The following is an 18,947-nucleotide window of genomic DNA, read 5'->3' on the forward strand; positions in this document are numbered from 1 at the left end:
GGGAGTCTCACTGGCATCTGACCACCAAGAGGGTCACACAAACAGCCTTCATAGGGGCTCAGAAAAACTGTGACTGGAGAAATGAAATGTTATGCAGAATAATGAGGCAGACCCAGAAGCACACGTGACGATTAGGCATATTATTTTACCGTCACATTTATAACTGCATAAAAACAAGGATGAGAACATATTTGCTCTCTATGAAGCAAGAGTTTTTCATTCTATGTCATTCTTAGGTGGCACTATAACAATATAAGAAAACAGTTCTAATAGGCTCCTTATTTTGCATGAATTTCAAGAAAATCTCCAGAATAAAAAGACAGATGGGCCCCGTGCATTAGAAAACCCAGGCTTTGATGTGAAAACCATGTGGTGCTGTCATATTTTAATTTTGGCAATATTCTACCACAGTGGCTGAGAGAGACTGATTAATAGGCACGTGACCACAAGGCAATGTAAGACGAGGTTTCTTCCAGAAAAACAGGTTTATCCACAGATTTCAAGAAAAGCAAATGAAAGATTTCTGATGTATATTACCTCTTCTTCCACTGACTGATATTCTTTATCTTCTGGAGCAAGATCCAGCAAAATCGTCCCCTGATTAACACAGTGAAAAGTCAAATAAGGATTGGTGCCTGTAGGAGAGAAAAATTAACATATAAAACAAAAGTCTGCACTACTTAGGCTCTATTTTAGAAAAAAGGATTCATAATAAATAATTGACATTTTGGAACAAACCTAACTATTTGCAATTTGAACCTGATAAATTTGGTTACTTTAAACAAATATACTCAAGGACAGGAGAAAAAACAATAAAATGTTTGAGGATCAATTTTATCTGTTCTTTTTTTTTTTTCTTTGAGATGGAGTCTCGCTCTGTCGCCCAGGCTGGAGTGCAGTGGCCCGATCTCTGCTCACTGCAAGCTCCGCCTCCCAGGTTCACGCCATTCTCCTGCCTTAGCCTCCCTAACAGCTGGGACTACAGGAACCCACCACCACACCTGGCTAATTTTTTTGTATTTTGTTTAGTAGAGACGGGGTTTCACCATGTTAGCCAGGATGGTCTCAATCTCCTGACCTCATGATCTGCCCGCCTCGGTCTCCCAAACTGCTGGGATTACAAGCGTGAGCCACCGTGCCTGGCCCAATTTTATCTATTGTTATAGAGCTTCTTGTACACACTGCAGAGTTCAACAAATATTTGTTGAATTAAACTCTATCATGAACATACATGAAGCTATATCTGACACAAAAGAAAAACATGCACTGACATCACAATATAGTCAGACCTAAAATATAAAATTATCCTCTAAAAACTCTTCTAAGATGGCTTGAAATAGCCACTTACAATTGCTTTAAAATACATTATCTTTGTTAGTTTCATGGATGAACTAAAATACAGATAAATAAGCAAGACTCAAGCACAAAATCTTCCAGTGTGAATTTCACATCACTCTTGTAATCTGATTAGGTCTATAGATTCTCTTTCCTTGCTTTCCTATAGTGAAAGTGCTTCTAACAAATAGAGAAATGAATAAAAACAGAAGGTAAAAAGGCTTGTAACAGCAAAGTAGAATGGAAAAAGACAAAGATGACAGTCATGTGGGGGGAGGATGGTTCAAGTTAAGAAAGGTTAGATTGTGAAAAGCCATGTTAGGAATGTTCAATTCTATCCTAAAGGCAACAGGATTCTATTAAAGGGATTTAAGCAAGGGAGTGATATGATCATATAATCATTTTGAAAAGACTGTGTTCACATTGTAGAGAAGGTACTGGAAGGAAGCAAATGTAAAGGCTGGAGATAAACCAAGTGGTTGGGATAGTCCAGGAGACAGAATGGTGGCTTGGATCAAGTGACAGTCATGGGAAAGGACAGAAGTACAGAGATTCCAGAGAAACTGAGGATACAAAGTGCTGGGAGAGAGGGAAGACTGACTCAGATTTTTCCAGCTACAGGGAGCACAAGGCCAATAACTGAGATGGGGAAGGGACAGGAGGTACAATAGTTCAGTGTATGGTTCTGGGGTCAGACAGGCTGAGTTCAACTGTCAGCCCCAACACTTACCTTGTACCACTGATTTCTGAAATTTGTTTTCTTTCTGAATAGCTTACCTTGTTGTCCACCTAAAAGTCTTTCTACTCCTTTGATTAATTTGTGGCGGTGCCCATATGCATTGATGCCTATTTCTTTCAACTCTTCATGACCCATATCAGCCAACACATCTAGTGTAATCTGAAAAATGAAACAAAATTACTTGTGAAATCTTTAACAGTTCTTCAGAGGACAAAAGCTTTTCCAATTGTCTACAATGCTATGAGTACCATGCAAATTAATAAAATTATTTTGTTTCCTTTACAAACATGAGCTTACAATCTTTTTAAAGTTGTCTTGATAGTCTCATCAGCTTTTTTGCTTACTTGAAGTACTCCTTGATTTGCTTTTTGTCCATGAGAATTAAAAAGGGAGAAATAATACTATAGAAATTCAAGAAGATCATCGCTATATTTCCTTTAGATGATTTTGTTCTATCATCTACTGCTTGCCTCCAGATAGAGGAGGAATCAATAGCTTGAAAATGGGAAACACCAGATCCCAATATCCAGCAGGGAGTAGAAATGAACGGTGGGGGAAAGGGAGAGGCATTCAGCGCAAGTAAACAGAGCTCAGGAAAAGGAGAGAGCAGTTTTCAGACGATAGATAAGGAAGAACTTCTCAGTGCTAAGAAATACTCAAGCCTGGGACAGACTGCCTTAAAAAGCAGTGAGATTGACATCTCAAGTATTTAGTTAGATTACAAACTGTTTTAAAGAGAGGCTACATTTTAAAATTCCAATTTGGATAAGGAAAGAGTAGATGGTTTTTAAGCTCTCTCATAAATTCTCACACTTAATCCCTTCTGCTTAAAATACATTCTGTTTTTATACAACATAGTGGTTTTCAATTTTTGGTTAGTTTTTAACTTTTGGTTATTTATCCCTGTAAAATGGAGATGATTAGTTGGCTCAAAATCACCTAATTCCCTTATGGACTAAAGTAGCTGGGACTCTACTACCACCCAGTGGCTATGTTCTGAACACACAGGATGAACTTGGGTAGCCACATTTCTTGAAGTCTGAACATGCAACTTTCCAGCCTTGATGAAGCTGGCCTTATGACAATCCAAATACCAGTCTACAAGATTAGTCTTTGATTTTCCCCTTCCTTGGAAAACCAAGAAATTCTTTTACAGACACTCCTTTTCCAACTCAAACAAGATCGCTTTTTTCCACTTTTAACTTTCAAGTAACATTTAAAAAACTGACAAATTAGGCCTGGACCTCTGCTGATTTTTTTGTCAGAATAAAATATGAGTTTGATCTTTCCAGTGAAATGAGCATACATCACTCATTCTTTGGAAATAATTTTCTATATTGCTTCTAAGTGGCCATTTAAGCAATAATTGCTGCATTGCACAAAGCAGGCAATTTACTTCCAATCACCCAAAAGAAAGGTTTCAGCAGAGCTTTAAAACAAAACAAAACAACCAAAAAACCCAGTTTTGAAATACACATCTTTGAGATGGAATAGTTTACAGAATAATAGGAGCCTTTACATTCTTAGCTAGACATGATTTTAATAGAATTTGGAAACTATGTTATTGATGTCCCATTTTTTTCTTCTAAATATTCCAAACTAACTTCAGTTTAAAACCAAGGGTCTCATATCTATGTGGTAACTTCAATTCAGAGAATCCTCAGACTTTTCTGAATTGATACATATAGTGCGTATCTGGAGGACGCAGACACCAGGCCAGCAGAACACAATATTCTCTACAATGTTCTAGAGGAATAATGGAGACTATTTAATATATTTATTCATTTTATAGCTCCAATCATAAAATGAATACAAAAAACCCAAACCGAACCAACAAAACAACCTGAAGAGACTGATAGCAAGTCACTTAGTTTAGAAGGCAAGGCTGAGAGGAGCTCTCACACCGAATGTGGCAAGTGGTCTCCTACCTCCTGGCATTTGTGTCTTCCCTGTAATCCCTTCCCTGTGTGAGACAGACTTACCAACTCACTTCTAACACATATGATACAGCAGAAGTGATGGGAAATTACTTTCTACATTAGGTGATAGATTGTGGCTTCCATCTTGGGCGCTCACTCTTTGGACTGCTCACCCTAGAAGACCTGGCCGCCATGCTATGGCAGACACTCAATGATTCCCACCTTCTTACACCACATCCTGTGTGCTCCCCTCCCCTGGAGTGCAGGCTTGCCTAGTGACTTGCTTCTAACCAAGCAAATACAGCAATGGTGATGAGAGGTGACTAGCAGATCCTTTTTCTCTTGCTGGCTTTGATAGTGCAAGAAACCATGTTATAGAGGCCCACATGGCAGGAACTGAGGGCTTCAGTCCAACAGACTGCAAGGGACTGAATCCTGCCAGTAATCATGTGAGAATGTGGAAGGGGATCCTTCTCCAGTGGAGTCTTTAGATGAGATACTGGCCCTGGCTAATGCTCTGTAGCCTTGTGAGAGATCATGAAGCCAAGGACACAACTAAGCTGTGCATAGAGTCCTGACTCACAAAATGTGTGCTGTTTCGAGCTGCTGAGTTTGCGGTATTATCAAGCAGCAACAGTTAAGTAATACTCCATAAGGTCACTCTGTGGAGAGGCCGACAGGTGAGGAATCGAGGCCAGTCAACCAACACTGTGAGCGAGCTTGAAAGCGGGTCCCCGCCCTTGCCAGGTGAGTCCCCAGGTGAGACTGCAGACCTGTCGGACAGTTTACTGCAGCTTCGGGAAAGACTTTGAGCCAGAGGCACCCAACTAAGCCATGCTTAGATTCTTGACCTACAGAAACTGTGGGATAATACATGTTTCTTATTTTAAGCCATTAAGTTTTGGGTAATTTGTTACACAGCAGTAGATAGGTGATCTACCCATGCTATCTTGGCATTTATCCAATTAGATACAGTCACACAAAAGGAATGAATATGAAAATACGTAACTAAAGAAAAAAAAAAGGCAATGTTTATTAGGCTATCCTGAAGGATAGAAGAGATGAAAAGCTATTAACCTGTGGAATCTGAAAAACAAAAAGGGAATGGGACAACTTTCTATACTTGCAATTGAATATAAATATACATTATTCCTGCAATTCCATCCAACCATTCATCATCCAACCACCATCCACTCACAGCTCAAAGCACTTTATTTACATTACCTCATTTAATCCTTACGATGATGGATAATGAAGTACTATTAATGTATTATGAGGTCACTGGTACTGAGAGAAGTCATGAAAACAGTACACAGAAGAGCTGAGATGTATAGCTGTATCTGTCTTTTCCCTGTTTCTATTCTTTAAAAGGATGACTAGAAGGCGAAAATGATTAAACATTAAATTTAGTTGTACTGAGTTACATGGTGTCCAATTTGTCTGCATATTTATCAGGAGTGGCCACTGAAAAACCTTAAATGAAAAGCTAAGGAATTTAGATCTATGTCAGCTCATTCACACAAAAAATGTTTAATGAGTACCTTCTTTATGCTATATATTTCTTTAAAAAGTAAACATTTCATTTAATTCTAAAACGACCAATTATAGTTGGAAAGTTACATTGTTGGTCCAAATAACTGATAGTAAAAGAGTGGGGCCATGAAATAGAGTGCCAACCAGAGTTCATGTTATTTACTCGAGATAATAAACACACATAAAATGGGTCAATGTCTTAGAGAATCCCTAAGAGAACTCTCGTGAAGGTGGCCTGTTTGGTCAGGGCTGCAAGGAGGGCTGAGAAGGAAGGAGCAGGAAGGAGATGAGGAAAGGTTCTCAGAAGAAGGTCATAATTCAGCTAAGCAGCAGGAGTTCATCAGGCAGGGGAAGGAAGAAAGTGTGCTTAAGACAGAGGGAATAGCATGTGCAAAGGGAAAATCAGTTAAAAGAATACAGAGTATTTGAGGGAACTTAAGTACTGTAGTTCAAAATGGTGACAGGAGAATATGTATCAAGGATTAAAAGGAGGGAACGGCAGAGCAGCAGGCACAGAGAGGATCTTAAAGGGCCTTATCTATCAAATTAAGGGGTTTAGAAGTATACCAAAGGCTGGCCAGGTGTAGTGGCTCATGCCTGTAATCCCAGCACTTTGGGAGGCCGAGGTGGGCAGATTATGAGGTCAGGAGTTCGAGACCAGCCTGACCAACATGGTGAAACCCCATCTCTACTAAAAATACAAAAATTAGCCGGGCATGGTGGTACGCACCTGTAGTCCCAGCTACTCAGGAGGCTGAGGCAGGAGAATCGCGTGAACCTGGGAGGCAGGGGTTGCAGTGAGCTGAGATCGGGCCACTGCATTCCAGCCTGGGAGACAGAGCAAGATTCCGTCTCAAAAAAAAAAAAAAAAGAAAAAAAAAAAGTATACCAAAGGCCCTGGGAAGTCTTTTCAGCAGAGTAATACGATCAATGTTGTATTTTGGGAGGATGAGACTGTTGGCATTATGAAGGGCAGATTTGGAAGGGAAAGCAACTGGGAACAAGATGAAGATAAAATGGCATGGAAGGGATGAATCTGAAAGCAACTGGAGAACTCTATTTACAGGGCCTGGTAAATAGAAATGGTTAAAATAAAAGAATGAATAATTAAAGATTATTCCAAAATTCTGCATATGGGGAACTATGAGACTATTGTATCAAAAAAAGAAATAGAAATATCTGGATGGAAAGCAGGTTAGCTGGATTTTAGACATGTTGCTTCAAGATTCAGGGATTTTATATATACTCCTATCAGCTGTTAGACATTTTTTTCTGAAAATCATATTTAAATTAACTTGCTCCTTTTTTAAAACCTTGACTTGGTTATTATACCGAGGAAATCACAAGCTTGTTGGGCTAGTTATTTCTATCTAGTATACATTAAAATAAAATTATAATATTAAGAATAAAGACTATCCACGTGTCAGTTAAAGTCATCTTGCACATAAAGCAAAGGTCACTGCAAAAAGAGCTACCTCTAGCTTCTAAGAGTCATTTTACTTTGGGTGGGGAGAGAAAATTAGTTTTAATGAAAAAGACCTTTCTCTTGCTTGGGCTTAAAAGGTTGTATGGTACAGTAGTAGTAATAAGTACTAACTTTATAATCAAGTTCACAATGAATTACTGGAGGCCATGCTTTTATCTTCAAGAATTTGAAATCAAAATTTATCTGGTCATTTTCCATGAAAACACACAGGTTAACCATAAAGATGTCCACAAGCAGTCTTCCAAGTGATAGCATTTATGTTCCAGGAATTGCAGTGTAAATAAAATCTGTCTTTCCCATAGAAAAAGTGTTCTACCTATGTTCATAGGTAGAAAGCTATGTTATAAAGGAAGGGCCAAGGTCACATGGGTACTATAATTAACTAGAAAGGATACAGGTATATATTATTTAACATAGAACTTGGCAAAGTATCTATGGGAAACAAGACAATTTAGTTTAGAGACTTCCGAGAGAGTAACTGTGAAGATAGGAGGCGATGCTATGATGTGCAGAAGGTTTTTTTCTGGGACCAGAAATAAAATAACTACATTCCACACCCCACTGGCATCCATGAGTAGGTACACAGGCAATGAGACATATGAGCATGTCAAAGCACGTCAGAAAGCAATGGCTCCCCTGGCTTAAGCCAACCAGATATGAATTAAATGAGTACAATGCACGCACCCTCACTCCTCCCCCACTATACAAGTATGTGCACCATCATCACATATTACTGATATAGAATGTTAATGGGAGAAAATGCTAATGGTTAAAGTTATGGAAAAGGTTATCACATTTATTTATAATGGAAGGCTAGATAAATAACATTTGCAATTAAAATAAAAATACATTTGATTGCTTGATGATTGAGCCAGACACAGTTAGAAACGAAGAAAGGTAGTATCACTTGTCTGGAGGAAAAGAACTGCGCTTGGTAATACACATTAAATGCAATTATCTATGTATTGATCAAGAAAAGGCTATAGAAATTATTCTGGCTAAAAGAAAATCAATGGAACTATTTACTCAGAACGAAACTGCAGTAAAAAAAGAACAATGAAACTGATGAAACCAGAACAAGCTGTCAGAAGGAGTGACTAGGAGACTAAACTATTAAACTATTCAAATCAATAAAATGTGATAAATATGCCACAGGAAGTCAGTTACTGACAATGAGAATATACAATATAAAGTAAAAAAGAACTAACACATAAAATTATAATGCAAACTGACTAAAAGAAGAAAATTAACATTCTTTAGAAAACTTTCATCAGTACATTGGAATTATTTGTTTGAGTTAAGGTCTTTGGTTTGTTTAGCAAAGATGTGTTTGAAATTTTACAATTATTGTGGAAATGATTTGGGAAGAACAGCTATAGCTGTAATATGGAAATAGCAGAGTATAATGGTTTTAAAACAGCTTGCACACCTTCCGTTAGGGAATAAGGATAAAGCATTCTTACTGGTTAGGATATTCTCCTAAGAAAGCTCCAAACCAGGGGATGAATAAATGGTTGGGAAAGAAAACGATTTGATAGACAGCAGTCTATAAAGTCCTAACCATTAGACCAAAGGCACATGTGATGCATCACTGTATTAAAAGCTGACACAGCAGCACAATATTACCGAGAATTTTAACTCTCTGAACATTTGTAGGCATTAGGTTTTACCAGTAAAGGAAGTGATAGGATAAATGTCTTTTAGCCCAATTTTACACAGCTAGTAAGAGGGTAAAAGTAATTAGAATTAAGGTCTTCTTTTAGTCCAATGCTATCCCTACTCAACTGTTGTTATTAAGAGCATTAAAGATGAACTATGATGAAAAAATGTAGCTAAAAAAAAGAAAAAGCAGAAGAAAATCTTAAGTAAAACTGATATAAAATAGAAAAAAGACCTGGTTTTTAAGTTAACTCCAAATTGACTATAAGCCTAGAAGGGAACCATAGTGGGCCAAAGGTGCGAGTGAAATATTGGAAAATTATGTCATATAAAGAATACTTGAAAAAACAGATGTATTCTAAAATAGGGGAAGATGTGTAGAGGTGGGTGGTTGAAAGGTTGACACCTCTGATAAATTGACTAGGTCTTAAAAAGATATAAAGGGACACATTGTGTTGTAGTGGGCCCTCAAAATGATATGTCTATGTTCTAATCCCCAGAACCTATGAATGTCACCTTCTTTGGAAGAAGAGTATCTGCAGACAAAATTATGTTAAGGGTCTAGACATGAGGAGATTATACTGGTGGCCTCAAATTCAATGCAAATGTCCTTAGAAGAGATACAGAGGACAGGAAGGCAATGTGAAGATGGAAGCAGAGACTGGAGTAGCGTGGCCACAAGCCAAAGAAGCTGCCAACCATCAGAAGCAAGAAGAGGCATGGAATAGATTCTCCCCTACAGCCTCTGTAGGGAGTATAGTCCTGTAAAACTGAATACATATGTAGACTGGAGATTAGATCTCTGTGCAAAACAGGGTGAGCATAAGCCCAAAACAAATGAATTATACCTACCAGCAGTTTTTGGCACACTTTAAGTTACAAGCATTCTATTACACCTGTCCCAAATTGTAACAAGGTATCTTCCCTGGCTAGAGGACTAACATGGGTGTTATTATACAAGGGCGATCCCTACACCTGGGAGAATAACTAAATTTTCTCTAAACACCTTTTCCATTCTAAAATTTCATGTATATCAATAGTCCATTTAAATTCAGGACTTACCAGCATTCAATATTTAAAGTTGACCATAATAATGAAAGCATACAATATTACAACTCCTTATACTGTATGAAAACAGTAAAACAAACAGAATAATCCTAAATTCATAAATGCCCTAATGATGACTCCATCCTTAAACCCTCACAGACATTTAAGATGGATCCCAAAATAGGGTGGGTCTATTGGAATGTATGGCCAACTTTTGGTTCAAGATTATTTAAGATTCCAAGTGGACAAGAGAAACTTCATAAAGGGGCGATTCTTAAAAGGTGCACTTGTCTAAGTACTACTGTGCTTTCCAAATTAATGGGCAACTGCTTCAGGAGCCTAGTCACGTGAATAATGAAATGAGATGAATAAAGACTGACACTTTTCGGAAACAAAACAACCAAGGACAATTACGAAAACATTCTTTTGAGGTAGTTGCATGGTCTAAGCTTTGACATGTAATAAAATGCAAAGTGCTAGGCTGCTTATAAAGATAAAACAAAATAAAGACTCTCAATTGTTAGACAATTTTGGGGAGAAGTATAAAATACTGGGCTCCTCTGGCTTCTTATAGAAATGTGTTGTGGGTTTAAAAATAGCTCATAAGAAGCAAAAGAGAAAAGAGGTGGGTGGCAATTAATAATTCTTTTTTTTTTTTTTTTTTGAGATAGGGTTTTACTTTGTCATCAAAGCTGAAATGCAGTGGCACAATCACAGCTCACTGCAGTTTCAAACTCCTGGGCTCATGTGATCTTCCTGCTTCAGCCTCCCAGCAGCCCAGTAAGTCACCATGCTCAGCTAACTTAAAAACATGTTTTCGGTTTTTTTTTGCAGAGATGGGGGTCTCGCTTTGTTGCCCAGGCTGGTCTCAAACTCCTGGGCTCAAGCAATCCTGCCTAAGCATTCCAAAGTGTTGGGATTAAGTTGTGAGCCACTGCATCCAGCCTAATTCTTAGTATTTAGTTTAAATGACTCAAATATATAAAAGAGTGTTTACCTGTTCTGTTTCAAAGATATCCCGAAGGTGTTCAAGGCCAAGGCTTTTTAGAAATTGGCTGATATTCATGTCAAGACCGGTAACTAAAACAGAAACATATTCAAGATTCTCAGAAAGAATTCTCTAAATATAAAGAAAATTTCAGTATCCATTTAAAGACATGACTCTGACAACCTTGGCTGTCAGATGATTTTACATGGCATAAAATAATACAGAATACACAGATTTAATTCAGACACTTTATTTCTCAAGTTGATTGAGAAATAAAAGCAGAGCGTTTTATCTTTATCAAATTAGTATTTGTATCAATTCTAATATGGTTAGAATATAGAATTATAACTTATTGTAATTTATAAAAATATAGAGAATACTAATTTTAAAATATTATAGTATATTTATACTATAGAATGCTACTTATATAGAGAAATCTAAAGCTTTTAATGAATTAAAAAATCTAAATGTATCAGCTATCATTTTAGTTTTCATTCCTGAAATGACCTCTCAGTTGTGTTCTGACATAATTTCAATATAAGTGGTTCAATAAGATGCTGGTTGTAAACAGATGCTCTAGAATATACAGAAATAAGAACAATGGCAATGCCAAGAAATGTGGCAGTCTTCTATGAAGAAATATTTCTTATAAGATGTTGTGTGTATGAAAATTTACAGACAGGACGTCTCTAATGGAGGCGTTCAATAATTATCAATAGAAAAAAGTAATTCTGCTCCACTAACAAAAGGTATAAATAAATAAGCATTCACGGGGTCTACTCACCTTCTCCTTCCTTCCTTTCTGTTCCCGCGGCGCCATCCCCTGCGTTGGAGGCTCCTCCTACAGCCAACTCTGCTAAAGGGCCAGTGAGGTTGTCTATGCTGCTGGCAGCAGAGAGGCAGGAGGGGGTGGATGCTGGTGAGATCAGAGAGGCACTCACTACAGTAGCCTGAGGTTTAAAACAGGTAGGTAAGGCCTCTGGGGGCATGGCATCTATCAGCAAAGCTCTGATATCGTCAGCCTAAAAAAATGATTAAAAAAAAAAACGTGAAAAGACTATATATTGAAATGGTAAGTTTTTCACTAAGAACCAAATGCTTTGTGGATTTTTTCCTTAATGAATGCCTCATTATCTATCCCCTTCTGGTTTTTGATCATTCCTTCTCCTATCCACAGCTCCAAAGAGTTTCAGTAGTTTCAGTAAACAGAATTGGAGAAACCATGTAATTTTTAAAAATATTTCTTCTTTCATTAAAAAAAAAGCACTTTCAGTGTTAACTGTCACCCTTCTTTAGAAAAATTTCCATATTTACTATATTTTGTTTATGTTTAAACAGCTATAATAATAATCTGGTTATTTACACTTAATAATGTCATGTAAAATTAGCATCTGGTGAAATTTCAAAGGGATGACACTCTTAGCTCATTTATTCATAAACTTTACAGTTTTTAAGTATTAGATGCAACTGCTTTTCGAGTATGCGGGAGATAGTCTCCAGAGACAGCCAGCCATCAATTCCTTCCTCCCGACACGCATGCCTCCCCTTGAATTTCTACCCACCTTGAATGTGCTTTGCCCTGTGAGTTGTCTTGCCCAATAGAATGCAGAAGTGATGTTCTGAGGCTTCTGAGCCAGGCTTTAAGTGGATTGGCAGTGTCTACTTTTACTCTCTTAGAAGCCATCTGTCATGCTGTACAGAAGTTTGGGCTAGACTACTGAGGGCTGAGATCCTATGCAGGGAGAGCCCTGCAGGATGAAAGGCTATCTTGGAAGCTCCAGCCTCTGCTGAGTTCCCAGGTGCAGGTAACTACAAAACCAGCAGAACTGCCCAGCTGAGCCCAGTCAACTCCCAGAAGTGTGAGAAATAACAAATCGTCATGTTAAACCCTCACTGGGTTTGGGGGTGGCTTAGTGTGCAGCAATAGAGAAATGAAATGCACACCAGTACCGGGAAGTGGGGTGCTGGTGGACATGTGGCTTTGGTTGGAGGTGTGAAGGGTGGCCTGGTTATTGCTGAGGAAGGCTGTGAGTGGAAGACAGGCAAGTGCAACTGAAGGCAAGAGAAAGGGGACTGATGCTGTGTAGCAGAAAGTTTGGCAACACTGGCACATGAGGTCTTATAGAAGGCAGAACGTGAACCTAAATAAACTTGTAAATTTGGCTAAGGAAATTTCCAGAACAAATTTTGCCTCGCCAGCTGGACTGGTATGTTTACAGAGAGAAAGGAACTGTTTAGTTCTCTTTAAGGAAATGTATTCACCCAAGATTTGCTAGGTTAGAAAATAAAATTATTCACCATTCCCAGCCTCTCCATCAGCAAAAGTTTCTTCAAGTAAGGCATAGCCTCAGGCCAAAGGTCAAATCTAGGGTACTGACAGGAAAACATGGCCTCAGAATAAAAATCACCAGAAGTATAGATATATTACCTCAAAATCTTTAAAACACCTCTAAGGTGGTACCTTGTGAATTCCCTTGGCTAGATGAAAGAGCTTCGAAGGGTCTTATGGGCATTGCCCCACTGCACCTTGACTTGGAATCCATATTACAGAGGGACCTGTCTTGAAAAGATTTGTGGGTGGGGCTTTTGGCTGATGGAGTGGTGCATAGTTTGATGGGAAATCCAAAAGTTTATAAAGGAAGAGTTGCACTATTTTGGACTAAAAGGGACAGGTAGATTAAAATAGTAAAAGGCTTAGGGTCCCCAAAATTTCTAGGAGCAGGTAAAAGGTTGAGAAAGCCATTTGGCTGTAAATACGATCCATTTCTTATGAAAAGAGAAGGATAATTCAGAGGGCATGGCCAAGAGCTACAGAGGCTGGGTACAGTGGCTCACACCTGTAATCCTAGCACTTTGGGAGCCTGAGGAAGGAGGCTGAGGGAGGAGCCCAGGAGTTCAAGACTAACCTGGGCAACATAGCAAGACCCTGTCTCTACAAAAAGTAAAAAAAAAAAAAAAAAAAAAGCCAGGCATAGTGGCACGTGCCTGTAGTCCCAGCTACTTAGAAGACTGAGGTGGAGGGATGGCTTAAATCTGGGAGGTCAAGGTTGCGGTGAGCCATGATCATGCCACTGCACTCCGGCCCGGGTGACAGAGCCAGACTGTGTCTCAAGAGAAAGAAAAAGAAAGAAAGGAAGAAAAAGACAGCCACAGTGAACCACTCCCTGGGAGCAGAACTGGGCCCTAATCAGGCACCATTCCCTAACTCCAGAGTAGACAGCCCTGATAACACGTGCCTGGCTGAATTTTAGAACTGCTAAGGACCCAGTGATGACTATCTGTGCCCCTTGTTGGTTGGGGGAACGTGTGGCAGGTAAGTGTAATTTGAATGTGGGAAAAATAGATTTAATTTGTATTCACAGGGAAGACTGTGGCTGATTAAAGATGGCCATGAAATCTTTGCTTCTCCTTTCAAAGAAGGTGGAATCTATTTTCCTATCCCTTGAACCTGAGCTGAGTTCATGACTCACTTTGCACAACAGAATGTGGCGGAAGTGACAGCATGTCAGTTCCAGGCTTAGCCTTAAAGAACAATGGCAGCCTCTGCTTTCTCCCTCTTGAGATGCAATTATTTGGTGAAGAAATTCCAACAAGACTACTTAATGATGAGATGCCACGTGGGACTAGAGAGGCCCCAGCCTTCTAGCTGTATTTGTCAAGGCCCCAGGCATATGAGTGAAGCCGTCTTTATGTTTCTGCCCCAGCCACCAGCTATATGCAGTTACACAAGTGACCCCAGGTAAGACCAGAAGAATCTCCTAGCCAACATACAGAATCATAAGAAATAATAAATCATTATTATTTTAAGCCACTAAGTGTTTTGAAACAGTTACTCAGCAATAAATAAATGAAACAGAATATAACTTGAAAAAACATTTCTGGCTTAAAAAATTAGAAATTATTGTGACTATACAGTAACTCCCTGATTTTCAGAAAGTTCAGGGAAGAGGATGTGGTGCTTAACTTTGACTCTGCAGTTAAATAATACTGCCCAGAGTTAATTTTTCTTTGACCATCTCACGGACTTAGGTAAATCATCATGAACATTAGTTGCTCTACAATAATATGCCAAATATAGAAGGTACGAGATAAGTTTATAAAGGAAGCGTGTGGCAGGTGAGGGTACACTCTAAAAATGTGTTTTCTTATGATTCATGTTTTCCTAGCAGGCTAAGAATGGCAAAAAAAATTACACTAACTTACTGATTAGTTTGCCTTAGAGTTTTAAATTATATTTTCATAGAAAAAGTGTGAACTTCAAAAATGTTCAGAAGGAGATCTCTAAGTGAAATAAACATGACTAAAAGTAAGCTGGTGAGCCTGAGAATTTAATGTCATCTCGGAAAGTATAAGGAACAATACTCAGTATCTGAAATGAGGACTTACTGTTGCCAGATCCAGAGGCGTCTGGCCTTCCTGGTTCTTCATGGTGGGGTCTGCACCATGCGCTAGAAGGAGGGCGCACAGCTGCGTCCTTCCTTTCTGGGCTGCTTCATGGAGAGGAGTAAACGCCCACTTATCTGTTGCATTTACACACGTGTTGTATTTTATCAATAATGCCGCTATGTCAACATGCTGAAGAAAAAGAAAAGGATACAAAGATTAAGAATGAGATCATCTGGTAAAGCACCATCGTGTATACTTGTTTTTATTTAATAATTCACTCCCTCTATGTCTCCATTTTCATCCTTAACAGAAGTTTCTTCTAAAAAATAAAAAAGAATTTCAGTCTTCTACCTACACTTTGGACTCCATCTTTTCTTGCCTCCTTTAAAATCTCAATTACACAACTATACTATTATCCTGTAACTGTTCATGGGCTTTTTTCAAAAAAATTCATCCTTCTAATATATTCAGCTTTATTTTAAAAACAAATATGATGTAAGGTGTTTCGTTTTGTAAAGTGAAACTAGTACCTAATTCAAGTCTTCTGTTAATGGTCTAATCGATCTGCCAAACTTTTCAAACACGCATTCTATTCACATTGATTCTCTTATCTTCCCATTTCTTTTCTAACCTAATGCAATCAGATTTACTGAAATACTCATCTCAAAGATTCTCAATGTTTTTGCTTCAGCCTTTGAAAAAGCAACGTAACATTTTATGAAAATTGGTCTATTATGTCTAAATGATTGAGGGGTGGAGGAAATGTTAGCAGCAGACATGCCAATAACCTGGGCGTGAGGTGATGAGACCCTGAACCGTTGACAGTTACAGAAAAATGGAAAAGAAGGGCTAAATCTGAGAAATTTTGAAAGAAAAGAAATTGGGTTTAGAAAGCCAAATTCACAACAGAAGAGAAAAAGTCAAAGATGACTACATTTTCTGGGAAGGGGGGAAGGAGGGGAGAATCTAGAAGATTAGAAAATAAGATAGAACTATTAACAGAAATTGAGTTGTAAAAGTTTAAGTAGGGGCTGGGTGCGGTGGCTCACGCCTGTAATCCTGGCACTTTGGGAGGTTGAGGTGGGCGGATCACCTGAGGTCAGGAGTTCGAGACCAGCCTGGCCAACATAGTGAAACCCCGTCCCTACTAAAAATACAAAAATTAGCTGGGAATGGTGGTGCAAGCCTGTAATCCCTGCTACTCGGGAGGCTGGGGCAAGAGAATCGCTTGAACCCAAAAGGCAGAAGTTGCAGTGAGCTGAGATCAGCACCACTGCACTCCAGCCTGGGTAACAGAGCAAGGCTCCATCTCAAAAAAAAAAAAGGAAGTTGAAGTAGGTATGAAACTCTCAGATAAGGCTCATTGAGATAGTAGGCACCTTCTGAGGTAAAACCTCCAAGTAAAGACATTCTGTAGATGGTTTGTCAGAAGAGGCTGGAGCACAGTCAAGGGGGCATCAATTCATTCATTCACTCACTCACTCTCCCGCCACTCACCCACTAACCAGCATCTGCTCAATACCTACCAAGGGCTGAGGATTGGGGCTGGGGGCTCCAGGGAGATTATGAAATGGAATAGTGGATTAATAGTTGTAGCTACTTGACAAATGAGCTCATTAAGGAAAGGAATACAGAAAGGTAATTACAAGGTGGATAAAACCTTGAAAACAACAGTATTTTGGACAAGGAGAGTGGAAGAAAAATCCTCAGAGGAGACAAAAGGAAAAATGGAAGCTGGAGAAGAACAATAAAGGAGCAGGACTATAAAAGCCAATATAGGAGCAAGTTCCATGGAGACCAGGTTCACTCAAGAAAGAGCTCCATATAGCAAAAGGCTTCAGCTTCTTCTCAAAAATCCTTATAAAATAAGCTAAGACAATCAATTACACAATAGGCACTACTGATTCAACAGATAGGGTTTTTAAGAATATTAAAAATAGGCCGGGCGCGGCGGCTCAAGCCTGTAATCCCAGCACTTTGGGAGGCCGAGACGGGCGGATCACGAGGTCAGGAGATCGAGACCATCCTGGCTAACACAGTGAAACCCCGTCTCTACTAAAAAATACAAAAAACTAGCCAGGCGAGGTGGCGGGCGTCTGTAGTCCCAGCTACTCGGGAGGCTGAGGCAGGAGAATGGCGTAAACCCGGGAGGCAGAGCTTGCAGTGAGCTGAGATCCGGCCACTGCACTCAGGCCTGGGTGACAGAGTGAGACTCCATCTCAAAAAAAAAAAAAAAAGGAATATTAAAAATAACTTGTATATTTCTATAAATACATTTAGGATGTTAGGCTGGTTACCACTTATTTCTGAGATCCATTTCAACTCCAATATACTATAATTCGGTGCAATTGGCACATTTATGTCCCTTACAGACACATTTCCAGGCATAACTTGGTCAGTTTGGATAATTAACTCAAAAGCACATTATCTGTTGAGAATACATTTCTAACTCATGCTGCTGCTCAACTACCATACATTGAGGTTTTTAAGGAAGACATGTATGAGAATGGAAAAAGACAGGGAAGGCCAAGAAAGTTCCCAAGGTGCTACTAAATGCGTGTCACTTTCTATCTTCCTTAAAATATCATTGTCTTCCCTGCACTCTTGAAGACACTCACTTCAAAAAGAACTGGCACTTTTTCGGAGGTAGTATTTAACTTTATGTAATATAAATATCTGTATTTCCTAATTTTAGAAATAGTAGTTTCTGAAAACGAAGTGAAGAACATTTATCTAAAAAGAAAAGTACAGATCAGTCAACTACTAAGGAAAGTTTCCACATTTGCTCTAATAATACAAAGTAAAAAGCTGCCAAAAAAACAAAAAGTAGGCCAGGTGCAGTGGCTCACTCCTGTTATCCCAACACTGTGGGAGGCTGAGGCCAGCAGATCATTCAAGGTCAGGAGTTTGAGACCAGCCTGGCCAACATGGTGAAACCCCATCTCTGCTAAATTACAAAAATTAGCTGGGTGTGGCGCCACACACCTGTAATCCCAGCTACTCGGGAGGCAGAAGAATCGCGTGAATCCGGGAGACGGAGGTTGCAGTGAGTTACGATTGCACCACTGCATTCCAGCCTGGGTGAAGAGTGAGATTCCATCTCAAAACAAAACAAAACAAAACACCCCATAAACAAAAAATAAAATAAAAAAGCAGTATAATCAGACTAAGGCTTCTCAGAACAGGATATGTTTGGTGATTCTTCTGGCATTACACTATCACTATAAAATTAATTCTATAGCTTAATTATTTTTAAATTTTCTAACACAAAAGATGAAAACAGAGGTACCACTTGTGGTATTATCAAAATCACCTAAAACAAAACCAAACCTAGTAATTTATCTCCCTTATTCAAAGGCTGTATGTTGAAAAAAGACAGTAATTTTTGTTAAGTTAACCCAAAAGCACGGAATAATTTCAAGCTTCTCCCCAGTGAGGTTACAAGCTATTTAAACTGTTTCTGATGATTAATTTTATTGAACTCCCGTGTTTACTGGCAGAATAATATCATTTGGTAGACTAATTTACACAGGCTTCCAAAATTACAAAAAGTCCAAGGAAAATTACATGTTTGTGTATATGTGTATAAAATGAATTGTATTATCTAGTATGCATTACTAAGCTTTCTTTATATTGAAGTTATAGTTTATGCTTGGACAAACCAATTACATGCTTGTGAAATTTTCTGACAAATGTCTGAAAGAACAATGAACAGGAAGGAGTATATTACTACCCAAATAGACTAAAAATATAGTTCTTAAGCTGTTTAATTCTTTTACATAGCTATACCACAGAGGCAAAAATAGTAACTAGAATTTAAGGCTGACAAATCCAATAAATAGCAGTTCAATTCTA

General features: G+C 38.7%; 1 protein-coding gene across 2 annotated transcripts in view; it reads right to left on the minus strand.

The window, feature by feature from the left end:
- TNKS (tankyrase) overlaps positions 1 to 18,947 on the minus strand; it is a 227,584-nt gene that overhangs the window by 22,305 nt on the left and 186,332 nt on the right. For both annotated transcript variants that reach the window (XM_077942368.1, NM_001261281.1), the window contains 5 exon segments: positions 15,093 to 15,281; positions 11,491 to 11,728; positions 10,716 to 10,798; positions 2,113 to 2,233; positions 538 to 635 (listed from right to left, as the gene is read on the minus strand). In XM_077942368.1, the coding sequence (XP_077798494.1) occupies positions 538 to 635; positions 2,113 to 2,233; positions 10,716 to 10,798; positions 11,491 to 11,728; positions 15,093 to 15,281 (729 nt within the window).

The sequence above is a fragment of the Macaca mulatta genome, chromosome 8, assembly GCF_049350105.2.
Source record: "Macaca mulatta isolate MMU2019108-1 chromosome 8, T2T-MMU8v2.0, whole genome shotgun sequence".
Taxonomy (NCBI): Eukaryota; Metazoa; Chordata; class Mammalia; order Primates; family Cercopithecidae; genus Macaca; species Macaca mulatta.